The following is a 19,297-nucleotide window of genomic DNA, read 5'->3' on the forward strand; positions in this document are numbered from 1 at the left end:
CCACGGGCCGGGCACATATAGCATCTGGCCCAGCAGGTGTCCTGCTTAGACTTTCTCCACTTGTATCCATGCAGGACAAGCAAGCATACAACAAGGGAGAGTGGTTGCAGACCAATGGTGGAATGCCCGAAATCAAGGTCCTCACGGACTTAGAAAACAGAGCCATCCAGCTGGCCGGCGAGGATCTGGACCAGTCCTGTGCTGACGGTGAGGTTGGCGCTGCCGTACCAAGTGAGGATCCAGCAGTGCAACATCCACCAGACAACCATGCTGTGAGTGATGTGTCCTCTTGCATAGGCCACTGCCATGCACTAATTATTTCTCCTTGCTTTCACAGGCACATCTGCCAAACAACTAACAAGAGTCCATGACCCAGGGCCTCCAATCAAGCCCCGAAGAAACCTTCGAAGGGGAATCTGAAGGCACCCTCCTTGAAGTTCCATCACAATACTTACCCACACTCCCATCAGCGCAGAGACACACACGTCGGTGGGACCTAGCTTTGGAATAGACACGGGATCATAATCTGGTGAGCACATCACGCTGTCTGATCCACAGCAGGCGGAGTTAGGGACTTCCCAGGTCCCTGGCATTTGGGGGACTGCCGGAGGCCAGAAATTTGCTGAGTCTGATTCAGTTGACAAGCCTCTGGATTTGGTCATATCACAGTTGCTGGAGCTGCAAAAGAAAGCTCGGGAACACCAGGAAAGGATGTCTGCTGCAATCTTCAGATTGCAAGGGGTCTGTCTGCCTTCAGGCTGAGGTGATAGCGCCAGCATGACAATGCACCGAAGTCAACACTGGTAGGATGGCGGCTGCCATGGAGACATTGGTCCAGGACATCGCTCCTGCATTACTGCATGAGCTCAACTCCATTGCTGACGCCATAGTTGGCCTCCAACAGTGTGTATGCGAGAGGGGTGCTAGGCAGCTTGGTCTCACTCCAGCTACCCCTTCCCCTCAAAGAGTCAGCCAGGGACCCTCAGGCACCCATAGGGAGGAGGATTATAGGTGCACACTCTGGACCAATCCACCCAGGTGACTCCAGGAGTGTCTGGCCCATCTGAATCTCCTCTTCCTGTGACCTCAGCAGTTCCAGCTTCACAGGCCGAAGAGGGTGCCACTGCCACACTGCAGGACCCTGAAAGCAGTTTGGGGCCCTTCAAGGTTCAACCCTCCAGAGGATGCCCGCCAAAGTCATCACAGACAGGGCGTTGCAGTCAGCAGGCTGCCTCCACCTCTGCTGTGGGTGTCCGGGGAGCAGCAAGACATAGAGGCAGTGTTTGGAAAGTTAAGGACAATTAGTTGCACACCCTGTGCAATGGTGTTAATCACTTGTACATACTGTTTACTATTGTCAGTAAACTCTCAAGAATGTCTCCCAGCCTATGGTCCATTGTTCTGATGAGCAGTGATCTTGTCACTCAGATATGAAACCTTTCTGCACAAGATAAAGGCAGGTGTCTCAGTCCAGGGCCTCTTCCCTGTACCTTGATGGTGCTTGTCATTGCTGCCAGAATGTAATGGAGCGCCAGGTTGTAAAGGGCGCAGCAGACGACGACCTTGCATGACGCCTCTGCAGACTGTATTGCAGCATTCCACCAGAATGGTCCAGGCACTGGAACCTCACCTTCAGCATCCCGATGGTCTGCTTCACCAAGTAGCGATCTGCAGCATGTGCTTCATTATATCATCGCTCTGTTGCAGTCTGAGGCTGCTGCATGGGTGTCATCAGCCACAGCCTCTCGGGGTAGATGTTGTCTCCAAGGAGCCATCCCTGTAGCTTCTGTGGACCCTGGAAGACTCCAGGGACCTATGACCGACTGAGGATGTAGATGTCGTGCACACTCCTCAGAAACCGTGCTCACACCTGCAGGAATTGTTTCTGGTGGTCGCATACCAGCTGCACATTCAGTGAGTGGAGTCCCTTGTGGTTGATGTAGTTCACCGTGTGTAGCGATGGAGACTTGAGTGCCAAATGGATGCAATCGACTGTACCCTGCAACTGTGGGAATCCTGCAATCTGGGCAAATCCAATTGCCCTTGCATCCTGGCTGTCCCAGTCCTGGGCAAAATGTACAAAGTTATGTGCCCTCGAGAAGATGGCACCTGTGATCTCATGGATGCACTTGTGGATGGTGGCTTGTGATAGCCCACAGAGATCACCTGTGGAGCCACTGACATAGAAATTGAGCGCCGCGGTCACTTTTACAGCCACTGGCACTGGATGCCCTCTATTTCCCTTTGGCGCCAAGCCCTGCAGTAAGTGGCAGATGTGAGTGACCAGGTCCCTAGACACGCACAGTCGTCGGCGACACTGGTTCTTGGTCATCTGCAGGAATGATAGGTGGCTTCTATAGATCTTGGGTGTCGCTAGGCGCTGACCAGCCACGGCTCGTTGTTGCTCCCGGGCAGCGCGTGCAGGAGCCCCAGCAGTCCCTTCTTCCTCAGGTTGCAGTTCCTGCCTTTGCCCGGCCAGGCGCCTCAGTTGCTTTCTCCTCTGTCGTCTTTGCTCTCTATAGGCCATCAGGCATTCAGCTGGGTCACCAGGCTCCATGCTCGCTATGTGGTCCTCCTGCGAAGTGAAAGAGAGAGATGTGGTTAGCATAGGCGAACTTAGTACCTTTCCTGGCCTTGTGTGATGATCCGTTAGTGCTTCCCAGAGAGTGCTGGCCACCCCTCGGATGGCCACAAATGAGTGCGTTGCACGGCTGCCCTTTCAGCCTGCGACAGAGAGGAGACAGCTCCTATCTGGGTTGCTGAGATTGCAAGGGGCTGTGAGCACCTCCAGCAGTGACTGCTACATGGCCAGCAAGGGGGTGGGTGGGTTGGGGGGGTGGATTCGGAGACGGCATAGGGGGCCGCTTTTGGGATAGAGGGCTTCTGCATTGCATGTGTAGGCAGGCAGGCTAGGAGCCCAACCCCAATCATATCACTGTGGCTGCACCTGAAGTGTTTCAGTTACAGAGGAATGATCAGTTTATACAGGTGTCCCTACTGCACAGCCACTTCCCTCTCCTACCCTGCCCTGCCCCCCACCTTGATTTATTTTGCGCGGGATCCAATGCCAAGGCAGCAGTTGCCCCCACCTGTCCCCCCAACAACAGCAACAATTGGCTCCAAGGCTGGGCAGCTGTTGCCCCTGGACAACACCCCCCCCCACCGAAAACAGCCGCCTCCGAGGCAGGGTGGCACTTCACCCAGGCCCGCCTAGTGCCTCTGAAACTTGCAAAGCAACAGGTGACCCTGGTGAGCTACGGCAAACAATGCTGTTCACTCACCTGAGTTCCCCCAAAGTGAAGGCCACCAAGTTCATGCCACCTGTGTGCCATTGTGAAACACACCGACGTGCTTTCCCACTGACGTGGACGGACGAGCTGGTGGGGTCCAAGAGCCTGGCATGATGGCCTTTTCATGAAATGCTGATGTATTACAATGAGCTCCCTGACCACTGTTGGTGGGAAACGCTGCCCCCCGTTGGTGGGCTGAGCGGAAGATCGTGATCTGCCTCCCTGCCGTCGTGAAACTGATTGCATCATATTGTCCGTGCACGTCACCTATCATGCTCAATGCCAGCAGGCATGGCAAATTCTGCCCTAGGAGACAGAAATTGAGCCTTTTTAGGAATTTGTATTGAATGGAATAAAATGGTTAAGAGTGTTAGTGGGCTTGCGATAGAACACAGATTACTTGCTTTATCCTGAAAATAATCAATTTAAGGAAAAGAACTTGGTAACTTGTGGAATTGGATTTATATTTAATATCTCTTACGTGGTTCAGGTTTGGTGCTGTTTTGTCTTCAGCCTGTGGATTAATCGTACAGATGGTTGTCAGAACAAATGTGGAGTGGCAGTGATTCTAACAGCAGGGATGGTCCACTAAGTGCCTGTGTGGGAGGGGCTGACAGCTATAGGGCCAGGCAGCCAAATGTACTTGACACAGTGCTTTTTGTCCTATTATACTCTGGGGGTGTGGAAGTAGCTCATGAATTTTTGAAATCTGAAGTTTTGCATTATGCTGCTAGTCCAAGTTTAGTATTGCTGAAACTAAAGTGTTGCTGTATTTGTTACTTTGTATCAGACATGTGAATCAAAATCTCAGTGATCATTTTGCTCTCCTGGCTTTCTGCTGCTTTATACTTTTAACTGAATGTGGTTTGTAGTTTATAGCCTAAATTGAATGGTCTAGTAGTGTTTTATTCCTTTGCTATCTGAAGACTGAGAGGACATGTGAGGGCTCCTGTTAATTTATTAACAAAATGATTTTTGTGCAATTCCTGGACAATGCTACTTTGAGGTATGCATATAAAGTCATAGAGAATAATGGCTTGCTTACTTGAGGAAGCTGTAAAAAGATAATTGAAGCCCTCCCATTTACTTTCTAATTAATCTAACGATAATTAACTGGATTACAAAATCTGGTTAACAGTATGCTTATCCATTTAGACAATGGTACTGAGTGAGTATTCCAAACTACCCATGAAAACAAGAGTGGTTCCTTACCTGTGACCTCCCAACGGCAGCATGATGCACATGAAAAACCAACAATTTGTTCTCTTTGCTGTAGGCTTTGCTGCTGTTGCTGCACTGCCCTCAAACCCATTCATCATTTATTAAGTTCCAAACACTCTGGCCTATTTATGAGCTCTGCCGCAGCAAGTTGACTGAGTTACTTTCTGCATTCTCAACCACACTATATAGCAATGCTTACTGTAGATCGTGGTGTATAAGTTGACCTGCTGAAGACTACCCCATTTTATTGTCCTCAAAAATCATTTTTGCAAATACTTGACATATAAGTTAATTTCCCTTTTCAGCTATGACATGTTATACTCACATTAGTGGTCGGCGTCTTTCTTTTTTTGTTTGGTCAGGTGTTGATGTGCAATTGTGGTTCCTTGGACTGCTTTATTTACCCTCCCCATTATCTGCAGTTCACACTGAAATCATTGAGTAAAAGTATTCACTCAATACCCCATTTTTGGCCTTGTTCACAGACCTTGTACTTGGCATCAATGCTTATTAAAGCCCTCTGGAATAACGCACTTGCTGCTAAGGCTCAACTGTCCAAGCAGAGCTCCTTTGCTTCTCTCCTTAATACAAACCTCCCAATGGGAAATAAAAAAGGTAAGTGCAATGCTTGGAGAATGGATACATTGTATTATTTTAAGTAAGTGTTTATACATATAAAATTCCAGATTTTCTAAGTCTGCATTCATATACAAGCTTCTGCTCAAATTAGTAAGAAAATGATAAAGAGACTGTACAACATTTAAGAACATAGAAGCAGGGGAAGACTATTCAGCCCCTCGAGCCTCTCAATTCAATATGATCATGGCTGATCTTCTGCATCAACTCCACTTTTCTGCCCGCTCCCCATACCCTTTGATTCCCTGAGAGATCAAAATTTGTTGATCTCAGCCTTGAACATACTTGATAGCTAATTCACAACCCTCTGCAGTCAAGAATTCCAAAGATTCACAACCCACTGAGTGAAGAAATGTCTCCTCATTTCAGCCCTAAACGGTTGATCCCTCATCCTGAGACTGTGCTCCAATGTTCTAGATCCCCTAACTGTGGTATCAGCCTCTGTGTTTACCCTGTCAAGATCCTTCAGAATTTTGTATATCTCATTTTTCCAATTGCCAGAGAGTAGAGCTCAATTTACTCAGCCTCTCATCAAAGGAAAACCCTCTTATCCCAGGAGTCAATCTAATGAATCTTCTTATGAACCTCCCAGGTTCCTCCTTTAGAAATGGAGTCCAGAATTGCACAGAGTATTACAGGTGTGGCCTCACCAAAACCTCATCACAAATTATAGCAAGACTTCCTTATTCTTGTTCTCTGATCTCCTTGCAATAATGGTCAACATGCCAGTAGCTCTCCTAATTTGTTGCTGTTCCTGTATGCTGGTTTGGTGTTCCTTATATAAATACAGCAAAGTCTCTATGAATATAAACATTTATATTAAAAAAAAAATTTACTTTTCTGATGTTACTACAAAGTGAACATCTTCACACTTCCCCACATTATACTCCATACTGTTGCCCATTCACTTAACCTGTCCATATTTCTTTGCAGTCTCTTTGTGTCCTTTCCAACTTAGATTTCCACCTAGCTTTGCATCATCAGTAACTTTGGATACATTACTCTCGGCTGCCACATCTTAGTCATTAACATAGATTGTAAACAGCTGAGACCCTAGTACCGGTCTTTTTGGCACTCCACTGGTCACAGCCTGCCAGCTTGAAAATGCCCCGCTTATCCCTACTCTCTGCTTCCTGTTTGTTAACCAATCCTCTATCCATGCTCTTACCTTGCCCATTAATCTTTTGTGTGGGACCTTATTGAATGCCTTTTTGAAATCCAAATGTACTACACCTCCAGGCACCCCATTTTAGTGTGCATCCAAGTCTCTCTCAACATCAGCAGTTGTTCCATGCCTATAAAAACATATTCTGCTTTTCTATTCTTACTACCAAAATGAATAACCCTTCACTTCTCCACACTGTACTCTCCTTTATCTACCATACTAGTTACAACTTCAAAAATTCTAATACATTTTGAGCTCTTTATCTTTGCCTATTTTCAGTGATGTCTACTAAGATTCTAGCAGAAGCTAGTAGTATTAAAATAGCTTAAAAACTCTCAAAATGGTATAACAGATGTTTTTTCAATAAACGATAATCTGCTAACCAAGTACATACGAATTAGGAGCAGGAGCAGGCCCCTCGAGCCTGCCCTGCCATTCAATAAGATCATGGCTGGTCTGATTGTAACTTCAACTCCACATTCCCGCCTACCCCCAATAACCTTTCACCCCCTTGCTTATCAAGAATCTATCTACCCTCTGCCTTAAAAATATTCGAAGACTGCTTCCACTGCCTTTGGTGGAAGAGAGTTCCAAAGACGTCAGCCTCTGAGAGATGGAATTTCTCCTCATTTCTATCTTAATGGGTGACCCCTTATTTTTAAACAGTGACCCCTAGTTCTAGATTCCCCCACAAGAGGAAACATTCGACATCCACCCTACCAAGATCCCTCAGGATCTTGTATGTTTCAATCAAGTTGCCTCTTACCCTTCTAAACTTCAGCGGATACAAGCCTAGTCTGTCCAACCTTTCCTCATAAGCCAACTCTCCCATTCCAGGTATTGGTCTAATAAACCTTCTCTGAACTGCTTCCAACACACTTACATCTTTACTTAAATAAGGAGACCAATATTTTACAGAGTACTTCAGATCTGATTTCACCAATGCTCTGTATAACTGAAAAATAACCTCCTTACTTTTGTATTCAATTCTCCTCGCAATAAATAAATACATTCTATTAGCTTTCCAAATTGCTTGCTGTATCTGCATTCTAACCTTTTGTGTTTCATGCACTAGAATACCCAGATCCCTCTACTTAAGAGCTCTGCAATTTCTCACCATTTAAATTATATGCTTTTTCATTGTTCCTGCCAAAATGGACAATTCACATTTCCCCACACCATAGTCCCATTTGCCAGATCTTTGCCCACTACTTAACCTATTTATATCCCTTTATAGCCGCCTAATGTTCTCTTCACAACTTACTTTCCTACTGATCTTTGTGTCATCAAATTTAGTAACCGTTCCTTCATCCAAGTCATTTATATAAGTTGCAAAAAGTTGAGGCCCCAGCACTGATCCCTGTGGCATGCCACTTGTTACATCTTGCCAACCTGAAAATGACCCATTTATGCTTGCTCTGTTTCCTGTTAGCTAGCCAATCATCCATCCATGACAATATGCTACTCCCTACAGCTTGAACTTTTATTTTTCACAATAACCTTTGATGTAACACCTTATCAAATGCCTTCTGGAAATCCAAGAACAATATATCCAGTGGTTTCCCTTTATCCACAGCACGTAATACTTCTTCAGAGAACTCCAATAAATTGCTTGAACATGATTTCCCTTTCATAAAACCATGTTGACTCTGTCTGATTGCCTTGAATTTTTCTAAGTGCTCTGCTGTAACATCTTTAAAAATAGTTTCTAACATTTTCAGTATGACAGATGTTAACCTAATTAACCTGTAGTTTCCTGCTTTCTGCCTCCCTTTTTGAATAACAGAGCTATATCGCTTCTTTCCAATCTAATGAAACCTTCTCTGAATCTAGGGAATTTTGGAAGATCAAAACTAACGCATCAACTATCTCACTAGCTATTTCTTTTAAGACCCTAGGGTAAATTCCATTAGGACCCGGGACTTCAGTCCGCGGCTCCAATAATTTGTTCAGTACCATTTCCCTGGTGATTGTCATTTTCTTGAGATCCCCCCCTCTCTTCCATTTCCTGATTTACAGCTATTTCTGGGATGTTACTTGTATCCTTTATACTGAAGACTGGTGCAGAATACCTGTTCAATTCATCTGCCATTTCCTTATTTTCCATCATCAATTCCCTAGACTCGCTTTCTATAGGACCAACGCTCACTTTGTTACCTCTTTTTTTTAAAAGTATCTATAGAAACTCTTAGCATCTGTTATTATATTTCTAGCTAGCTATCTCTTACTATAATTTTTTCCTCCTTATTAATCTTTTAATCATTCTTCGTGTTTTTTATATTCTGCCAAATCTTCTGACCCATCTTTGCGCAATTATATGCTTTTTCTTTAGATCTGATACTATCTTTAACTTTTTTACTTAACCACGGATGGTGGGTCCTCCCCTTGGAATTTTTCCTTCTCATTGCAATATATCTATTCTGTGTATTCTGAAATATCCCCTTAAATGTCTGCCACTGCACCTCTGTTAACCTATTCCTTAACATTTGCCAGTTCACTTTCACTAGCTCTACTTTCATGCCCTCATAATTGCCCTTTAAAATACCAGTCTTAGACCAACTTTTCTCTCCTTCAAACTGAATGTAAAATTCAGTCATATGATCGCTGCTACCTAGGGGCACCTTCACTGAGGTCATTAATTCATCCTATCTTGTTGCACAATGCCAGGCCTAGTATAGCCTGCTCTCTGGTTGGCTCCAGAACAAGCTGTTCTAAGAAACTATCCAAAAAACATTCTATGAATTTGTCATCTATGCTACCTTTGCCCATCTGATTTTCCAGTCTATATTAGATTAAAATCCCCCATGATTATCGCCATACCTTTTCTGACAAGCTCCAATTATTTCTTCCTTTATATCCCAACCTACCATGTAGTTACTGTTAGGTGGCCTGTACACCACTGCCATAAGTGACTTCTTGCCTTTATCATTTCTCATCTCTACCCAAACTGCTTCTACATCCTTGTTTCCTGAACTTGGGTCATCCCTCTCTATTGCGCTAATACCATCGTTAATTAATAGAGCCACTCCTCCACCCTTTCCTAGCTTCCTCTCCTTCCTAAATGTCATGTCCCCTTCAATATTCAGGTCCCTATGTCATCCTGCAGCCATGTCTCTGTAATGGCCATTAGATTGTACTTATTTATTTCTGTTTACACTATCAGTTCATCTGTCTTGTTTTGAATGCTACATACATTCAGATACAGAGCCATTAGGTTTGTCATTTTATTATTTTTTGTAACCTTTTGCCTTATCTGCTGACTTAATCTTAGATTTGTACTCTCTGTCCCTTTCTGTCATGGTCCATTTATCATTTCCCATGTTAATGGAGCCCAGCATATCAGTGCAAAAGATAAGGCTGAAGCATTTGCAACAATCTTCAACTAGACGTGCCGAGTGGATGATCCCTCTCTGCCTCCTCAGGAGGTCCCCAACATCACAGATGGCAGTCTTCAGCCAATTCGATTCACTCCACGTGATATCAAGAAACGGCTGAAGACACTGGATACTGCAAAGGCTATGGGCTCTGACAATGTTCTGACAATTGTACTGAAGACTTGTGCTGCAGGACGTGCCGTGTCCCTAGCCAAGCAGTTCCAGTACAGCTACAACACTGGCAACAACCCAGCAGTATGGAAAATTGCCCAGGTTTGTCCTGTGCACAAAAAGCAGGACAAATCCAACCTGGCCAATTACCGCCCCATCAGTCTACTCTCCATCATCGGGAAAGTGATGAAAGGCAATATCAACAGTGCTATCAAGCAGCATTTGCTTAGCAATAACCTGCTTACTGACACTCCGTTTGGGTTCCGCCAGGGCCGCTTAGCTCCTGACCTCATTACAATCTTGGTTCAAACATGGACAAAGGAGCTGAACTCTAGAGGTGAGGTGAGAGTGATTGCCCTTGATGTCAAGGGAGCAGTTGACTGAGTGTGGCATTAAGAAGCTCCAGCAAAACTGGAGTCAATGGGAATCAGGGGGAAAACTCTCTGCTGGTTGGAGTCACACGTAGCAGAAAGGGAGATGGTTGTGGTGGTTGGAGGACAATCACCTCAGTTCAAGGACATCACTGCAGCAGTTTCTCAGGACAGTGTCTTCAGCCCAACTGCTTCATTAATGACCTTCCTCCCATCATAAGAAGTGGGGATGTTTGCTGATGATTGCATAACGCTCGGCACTATTCGTGACTCCTCAGAAATGAAGCAGTTCATGTCCAAATGCAGCAATATCTAGACAATATCAAGACTGACAAGTGGCAAGTAACATTCATACCACACAAGTGTCAGGCAATGACCACCTCCAACAAGAGAGAATCTAAACATCGTCCCTGGATATTCACTGGAATCACCATCGCTGAATCTCCCAATATCAACAGCTTGGGGGTCGCCATTGGCCAGAAACTGAACTGGACTAGCCATATTAATACTGTGGCTACAAGAGCAGGTCAGAGGCTAGGAATTCTGTGGCGATTAACTCACCATCTGATTCCCCAAAACTTTCCACCATCTACAAGGCACAAGTCAAGAGTATGATGGAATACTCTCCACTTGCCTAGATGAGTGCAGCTCCAACAATACTCAAGAAGCTCGACAGCATCCAGGACAGCGCACTCTGCTTGATTGGCACCCTTTGCACTAATATTCACTCCCTGTACCACCGGCGAACAGTGGCAGCAGTGTGTACCATCTACAAGATGCATTACAGGAACTCACCCAAGGCTCCTTGGGCAGCGCCTTCCAAACCCACAACAGCTACCACCTAGAAGGGCAAGGGAAGCAGACATATGGGAACACCACCACCTCGGAGTTCCCCTCCAAGCCACTCGCCATCCTGACTTTGGAGCTATATTGCCATTCCTTCACTGTCACTGGATCAAAATTCTGGAACTCCCTCCCTAACAGCACTGTAGGTGCACCTCCACCACAGGGACTGCAGCAGTTCAAGAAGGCAGCTCACCATCATCTTCTCAAGGGCAATTAAGGATGGGCAATAAATGCTGGCCTAGCCAGCAATGCCCACATCGCATAAATGGAAAAAAATAACTTTCTCTTTTGCCTTGTTTCTACTCTTTGATTTACCACATCTTCCCACATTTGATCCCTTGCCCCCCACTACTTAATTTACGACCCTCTCTACTTCTTGTTATGTGGCTCGCTAGAACATTGGTCCCAGATGTAGACCGCCCCAGCCGTACAGCCTCCACTTTCCCCTATCCAGTGCCAGTATTGCACAAACAGGAACCCACTTCTCCAACATTATTGTTCTTGCCACAGATTCATCTGTCTAATTTTATTCATCCTATGCCAATTTACATGTTGCTCAGGTAATAATCCAGAGGTTACCTTTGAGGTTCTGCTTTTTAATTTGGGACCTAGTTCCTCATACGTTCTTTCCAGAACCTCTTTCCTAGTCTTACCTGTGTCATTGGTACCTGCCTGGACCATGACCACTGGATCCTCCCCCTCCCACTGTAAGTTCCTCTTCAGCCCTGAGTAGATGTCCCACACCCTGGCACTGGGCAGGCATCACATCTGTCTGGACTAACGCTCTTGACTGCAGAGAACAATATCTATCCTTCTGACTATGCTGCCTCCTACCACTACCACATTCCTCTTCACTCCCCCCACTTGAAAGACATTCTTCACCATGGTGCTATGGCCAGTCTGCTCATCCACCTTGCAGCCCTTCTCATCCACACAGGTAGTAACCACCTTGTACCTGTTGGACAAAGTCAGGGGCTGAAGCTCCTCATTACTACATGCTGGTTCCCCTTAACTGCCTGACTCACAGTCACATCCTCCTGTCTCTGACCAGTGACCACCTCTAAAGTTCTGCCTAATCTAAGGGGAGGGACTCCCTCCTGGAACAAAGTGCCCAAGTAGCTCTCCTCCTCCCTGACGCCCCACAATGTTTGCAACTCAGACTCCAGCTCAGCAACTCAGAGCCAAAGTTGCCTAAGCTGTAGACACTTACTGCAGGTATGGTTCTCTGGGATCGCAACACACTCCACAGATTCCCACACCCTGTAATCACGGCACACCACCAACCCTGCCATTTCTGTCCAACCTTATTAATTTAATCAGTCAATTCATTAATAATTTACACGATAAAGTAACAGAAAGTTGTAATCACCCAGCTTGGAGACGAGGAAGGAAACACACCAAATACTGGAGGCTGAAAAAAAAGTAGAAAAAGGACCACCTCTTTCCCCCTGTGCACTGAATTCCGACCTGAACCAAATTCGCAACTCCGACCTTTCAATTACCTGTTCCTGTTAATATGCTGACACTGTGCTCTGATTTAAACAATATCTTATTGGAACCATCCTATCTTTGTGTGGAAGAAAGCTCATTATCCTGCACAAACATCTTATCTTATGAATTATTCATACAAAATTAAAATCTGTTTTTTGCACACAGGTAGAAGTAGTAAGCCAACTTTCATGTTAATGAACTCCCCACTTGTTCAACAAGTTTAGTTTCCTTTTACTGTAATGGAGCATTGGTATTTTAATTTTGATGAAAATCTAGTATTTTATTGTAGAATTTTTGTGTCCTCTTTCCTTTAAAAACAGCAATCATCACGCCTTGCCAAAAAAATTATCCTAGTATTGAGATGTTGACTGTACAATTGTTCCCTCTTTTTAAAAAAAGATAATTGAACAACCCAACAGATTTGATGGAAGCCCTTTATTTTAATTTTTTTTTAACATTACTTGTTCTGATACTTTTGAAATGAGAAATGACAGGTTGGACTGAATCTAGGCAGATTCCTTGTTAGAAATAATGGCCTCATTTCATCAAGCAATTTGCCATGTTCATGCTGTACCTAGAAGACCGCACTGAAACACGGATGGCATCAAGATTTGCAACAAATGAGTTGAATTATATAAAGAATATAAAGAATGACTCTGTGATAAATAAACTATTGTTGACTTCTTGGGATTTTTTCCCCCTCTTAGCCATTTTCCATCTATCAAATTGCTCAGTTGTTCCTTTGTATACATGTACGAAAAAATTCATAGGGAATTTTTTCTAGGCATTTATTGATTTCCAGTTTATTTACATTAAGCAAAAAGAACTGAGGATCAGCCCAGAACCTTTTCATGCAGTGGTTGGCTAATGCTTTTTACAGTGATGAATAAGTGTGGTGCAACTACTGGTTTTGAAAAAATCCGTTAACGCTGACTATTCTCTTTAGTAAGCATTCAGTTACCATTCTGAGTATTTGTTAACTGCTTTTCATTAAAATTAAATTATAAAAATTTAACTTAGGATCCCCTGCAGCTAGTCCACAGAGCAGTGACAACAGTGATACTCATCATAGCGGAGGCAGTGACATTGAAATGGATGAACAAATGATCAACAGGGCAAAGCGTGCACAACAGCGATTGTCAGATACAGAGGTAAGAAATCAAGATGCAAGTAAATTCACTGGAAAAGACAAAGTCAATCATAAGGCTTAGCCGATCATGCTTTGCGTGGTGATGCACTAATTAGATAATTATGTTGTATTTTGGCTCTAGGCTCAATTGTATACATTGTTTGAATAAATGGCAAGTTAAAATGACAAGTTTTGACCATTGATTAATGAAAAATCTTTAATATTGCTGCAGCTAAGTTGCTTTGAAAGTTCAACTGGAGTATTCTTGATGAATAGAGTTAATAGGATCAATAATAACTAAAGTTTTTCTTCTAGGAGTCTATGCAAGGAAGTTCTGACGAGACTGCTAATAGTGGTGAAGATGCCAGTAGTGGGCCTGGCAGTAGCAGTGGGCACAGTGATGGCTCTAGTAATGAAGTAAATTCAAGTCACGCCAGCCAGTCAGCTGGAAGTCCAGGAAGTGAAGTCCACTCAGAGGACATGGCTGATAGTGAAGCTCTCAAAGAAGAGGAAGACGATGAAGAGGAAGAGGGAGAACATAGTCCCCAGAACGAGAGCAGGAACCCTGAATTACGAACTCTGAGTGCAGAGTCACAGCCAGGAATTTGTATGTCAGAATCACCAGGTGGAATAGAACATGACAGGCCTAATAGTGGATCGGGCAGGGACATTTCATATAGCACTGATGCGGTTCCATCAGGAGAAAATCGAATCCGGCTGCTGGATACTTGCTCACACCCTGAAGACTCTGAACATGACATGTCAGGGGAGATAAATACTGCACACATATCACAAGGTTCTCAGGACTCGTGTATCACGCAAACAGAAGATTTTTTAGGAGAAGCAATTGGGAATGAAATATTTAACTGCAGACGTTTCATTGGTCAGCAGCATCAACATCATCATCATGATGGGTGAGTTTGGCATACTTTATATTTGTTTTAATCTTGAAATGATAGATTCCAAATTTAAAGATGATGATGCAAGTTCTGATTTTAAAACTGATAAAACTTGGAATCTATCTATGTTCCTAAAAGCCAAAAGTGAAACGTAATGATTATTCTCTCCTGAGGGTGCACAAATCTGAATTGGGAGGTGACCAGTTCTTGGCTTGAGGTTTTGAACTGATTAATTCATACAGTATTAGTAATCTGGTTATACCTAATTTACCATAATATTAGTAAATTGTAAAAACTTTCTTTTTCTTGAATTTTAAATGAATTTGTGTTTGAATAAATCCTTTCAGTCCATCATTTATGCAGGTGCTACTGTGCCCATCAATGTATACTACCTAACAACATAAATACTTGGCGTACTTTACCCATTAATACAAAGGATTTGCCACTTGTGAATAAACTATGTTCACACACACGGGTGTTGTGATTGTTAGAACTTCCTACTTGATTCAAGAAAGTGGAACTGTCTCCTATATAATGCTGCAAAAAATATAGCTTTGTTTGATCTCTGAATTAAATTTTATATATTTGCTTGTCGTCAGTGTACCATTCAAGAAGGTCACATTGCAGCAGAGAAATTCTCTAGGCCTTCTTGCTATTTAAGGTAAATTTCATGAGGTAGATGTGCGCTTTTGCTTTCTGATACTTAGCAATGTGTGCATGTAAGACTTTTGACCTTGTGCAAAGTTCAGAGATGGCTTAATGTAGAAGCAGTTGGAACTTTAGAGATGTAGAAATGCCTTTAACATTCAGATTGTAAAAATGAAAATTCTGACAAGAAACTGAATCTGGCAGAAATTTAGGATAACCAGTCAAATATTAGCTACAGTAATAAAAATATTTTGTGTATGATAGTGAATTTAATATCCTATGAGTGGGTAAAGGATGTAAAATGGAGGTGTAGTCTAACTTTGGAAAACAATTGTGTTTTGGTAAAACAAAATGGTACAAAATCAAAGCTACAAAGGTACCAACCACAAAAGAGTACACATCAAAAATGTGAAAAGATTGACAACCTCAAATGTCAAGTAAACAAGAGGCAAGTAAAATAGAATATAGTCCAAAGCATGATGAGCATTGTCTGACTGCATGGTTGTTTGGCAGTTAGCAGTTCCCATCTATTTCATTAGGGAGCAAGGGCACATAAATTTCAAGAGTATGGTAATTGTGATACCACAGAATCACACAGTACAGAAGAGGCCCTTCGGCCCATCGAGAAACACCTGACCTACCTACGTAATCCCATTTACCAGCACTTGGCCCATAACCTTGAACGTTATGACGTGGCAAGTGCTCATCCAGGTACTTTTTAAAGGATGTGAGGCAATCCGCCTCCACCACCTTCCCAGGCAGCGCTTTCCAAACCGTCACCACCCTCTGGGTAAAAAAGTTTTTCTTCACATCCCCCTAAACCTCCTGCCCCTCACTTTGAACTTGTGTCCCCTCGTGACTGACCCTTCAACTAAGGGGAACAGCTGCTCCCTATCCACCCTGTCCATGCCCCTGATAATCTTGTACACCTCGATCAGGTCGCCCCTAGGTCTTCTCTGCTCCAACGAAAACAACCCAAGTCTATCCAACCGTAACTTAAATGTTTCATTCCAGGCAACATCCTGGTGAATCTCCTCTGCAACCCCTCCAGTGCAATCACATCCTTTCTATAATGTGGCGACCAGAACTGCACACACTACTCCACCTGTGGCCTCACCAAGGTTCTAGACAACTCCAACATAACCTCCCTACTTTTGTAATCTATGCCTTGATTGATAAAGGCAAGTGTCCCATATGCCTTTTTCACCACCCCACTATCATGCCCCTCCGCCTTCAGAGATCTATGGACACACATGCCAAGGTCCCTTTATTCCTTAGAACATCCTAGTGTCATGCCGTTCATCGAATACTTCTTGGTCAAATTACTCCTTCCAAAGTGTATCACCTCTCACTTTTCAGGGTTAAATTCCATCTGCAACTTATTTGACCATGCCATCTATATCTTCCTGTAGCCCAAGACACTCAACCTCACTGTTAACCACTCGGCCAACCTTTGTGTCATCTGCAAACTTAGTAATCCTCCTCTCTCTCTCTCTCTCTCTCTCTCTCTCTCTCTCTCTCTCTTCTCCCCCACCCCCACCGTAGTCACCTATGTCGCTTATATAAATGACAAATAATAGGGGACCCAACACAGATCCCTGTGGCATGCCAGTGGACACTGGCTTCCAGTCATTAAAGCATCCTTCTGTCATCTTCCTCTGTCTCCTACAACTAAGCCAATTTTGAATCCTCCTCATCAAATTACCCTGTATCCCATGTGCATATGCCTTCTTTATAAGTCTCCCATGTGGGACCTTGTCAAAGGCTTTGCTGAAATCCATTTAAACTGCATCAACTGTACTACCCTCATCACCTGGTCACCTCTTCAAAAAATTCATTCAAATTTGTTAGGCATGACCTCCCTCTGACAAAGCCATGCTGACTATCCCTGATCAAACTTTGACTTTCCAAGTGGAGATAGACTCTCTCCTTCAGAATTTTCTCCAATAGTTTCCCTACCACTGACGTGAGACTCACTGGCCTGTAGTTCCCTGGCTTCTCTCTACAACCCTTCTTAAAAAGTGGAACCACATTAGCTGTTCTCCAGTCCTCTGGCACCTCCCCTGTGGCCAGAGAGGAATTAAAAATTTGGGCCAGAGCCCCTGCAATCTCCTCCCTTGCCTCCCTCAGCAGTCTGGGACACAAATCATCCGGACCTGGAGATTTGTCCACTTTTAAGCCTGCCAACACCTCCAGTACCTTGTCACTCCCTATGTCAATTTGCTCAAGAATCTCGCAGTCTCTCTCCCTGAGTTCCATAACTTCATCCTCATTCTCTTGGGTGAAGACGGATGTGAAGTATTCGTTTAACACTCTACCGATGTCCTCTGGCTCCACCCATAGATTGCCCTCATGGTCCCTAATGGCCCCTACTCTTTCCCTGGTTATCCTCTTCCCATTGATATACTTGTAGAATATCTTGGGATTTTCCCTACTTTTACCAGCCAGAGCTTTCTCATATCCCCTCTTTGCTCTCCTAATTGCTTTCTTAAGCTCCACCCTACACTTTCTGTACTCCACTAATGCCTCTGTTGATTTGCTTTCCTTGTACCTGCTAAAAGCCTCTCTTTTCCTTCTCATCGTATCCTGAACATATCTGGTCATCCATGGTTCTCTGGGCTTGTTACTCCTTCCTATCACCCTAGAGGGAACATGTTGAGCCTGTACCCTCCCCATTTCCTTTTTGAATGCCCCCCCACTGCTCCTCTGGATTTCCCCACAAGTAGCTGTTCCCAGTCTACCTTGGCCAGATCCTGCCTTATTTTACTAAAATCCGCTCTCCACCAATCCAAAACATTTTTTTGCCACTTGTCTATTTCTTTGTCCATAACAAGCTTGTAGATATGTAGTCTTTATTTTCCTGAATGCAGCAAAAGTAGTTCAAATGCACTGCTAACCTGATTATCGTAAATGTTAACAAGTTTGAAAATTTATTTAATTACTTTCAATAATTTGACTAATGTAATGACCTTGGATCAGTGGTAGACTCTTGTCTCTGAGTCAGGAGGTTGTGGATTCCCTTTTTAGGGACTTGAGTACATGATTTATGCTGCCACTTCAGTGCAATATCGAGGGAGTGTTGCACTATGTGACATGATATCTTTCAAGTGAGGTATTAAATTCAGGCTGCCCTTGCTTACTCAAGTGGATATAAAGGATATTATGATACTATTGGGGGAAGAAAAACAGTTGAGTTCTCTCGGCGTCCTAGTCAATGTTTATTCCTCAAGTCAACCAACATCATTAAAACAGAAACAGAAAATGCTTGAAAAACTCACCAGGTCTGACAGCATCTGTGGAGAGAGATAAATAAAATTCATGTTTCAAGTCCGTATGACCCTTCTTCAAACCCTTCGTCATGAAAACAGATTGTCCAGACATTTTTCTTGCGGTTGTTTGGTGGACCTTGTGCGCAAAATGGCTACTGCATTTGCCTGCACTTCAAAAATGTTTCATTGATTGTGAAGAATTTTCGGGCATTCCAAGAACCTCAAGGGTGCTATCTGCATTTAATTTTGTTCATTATACATGTTTCTTAGCTACACTTAAGCTGCAGTTCTTCTACATTTCCAGTCCATGTTTGACCTAGAAAAATGCCCTTGTTTCCATAGATGTGTTGTCTTCATTTTGCTGCATCCACCGAGAGCTTGTAGTGCTCTTGCAGAAGGACCATTATGAAGCCGAGGAGGATGCCAAACACTTTGATTGAAGGGGAAGCACCAACATTTATTGGAATCCCTTACAAGGGCTGTTGCAGAACAGCAATCCTTAAACTTGGGAATTCTTCATTTTTGCAAATGGAATTTTTCCTGCATTTGGAAGTTGTCGTGCTGGAGCTTTTGCCTTATTGTAAATAAGGAATCAGAGGAGTTTCCTTGTAAAAAGGAAATTCAGACCTGTCCAGTGCTTACTCACAATCTGCATCGGGTTACTTATCTGACCCAGGCACAAGTTACTTGGACGTGTGTGAAGAGGCTCTGTCTCTATCCACTTGGGTGATCATGTCATAGGCCAGTTTCTATGAGAATAATTTTAATTTCTAGAACAGTAAGTGCT

General features: G+C 43.7%; 1 protein-coding gene across 6 annotated transcripts in view; it reads left to right on the top strand.

Annotated features, from left to right (window-relative positions):
- usp34 (ubiquitin specific peptidase 34) overlaps positions 1 to 19,297 on the top strand; it is a 269,588-nt gene that overhangs the window by 69,481 nt on the left and 180,810 nt on the right. For 4 of the 6 annotated variants that reach the window (XM_041211861.1, XM_041211887.1, XM_041211870.1 and 1 more), the window contains exons 12-14: positions 4,997 to 5,126; positions 13,586 to 13,716; positions 14,010 to 14,608. In XM_041211861.1, coding sequence (XP_041067795.1) covers positions 4,997 to 5,126; positions 13,586 to 13,716; positions 14,010 to 14,608 — 860 coding nt within the window. The remainder of the gene's footprint in view (positions 1 to 4,996; positions 5,127 to 13,585; positions 13,717 to 14,009; positions 14,609 to 19,297) is intronic. The other 2 variants (XM_041211879.1, XM_041211894.1) reach the window with 2 other exon arrangements.

The sequence above is a fragment of the Carcharodon carcharias genome, chromosome 2 (assembly GCF_017639515.1).
Source record: "Carcharodon carcharias isolate sCarCar2 chromosome 2, sCarCar2.pri, whole genome shotgun sequence".
In the NCBI taxonomy this organism is placed as follows: domain Eukaryota; kingdom Metazoa; phylum Chordata; class Chondrichthyes; order Lamniformes; family Lamnidae; genus Carcharodon; species Carcharodon carcharias.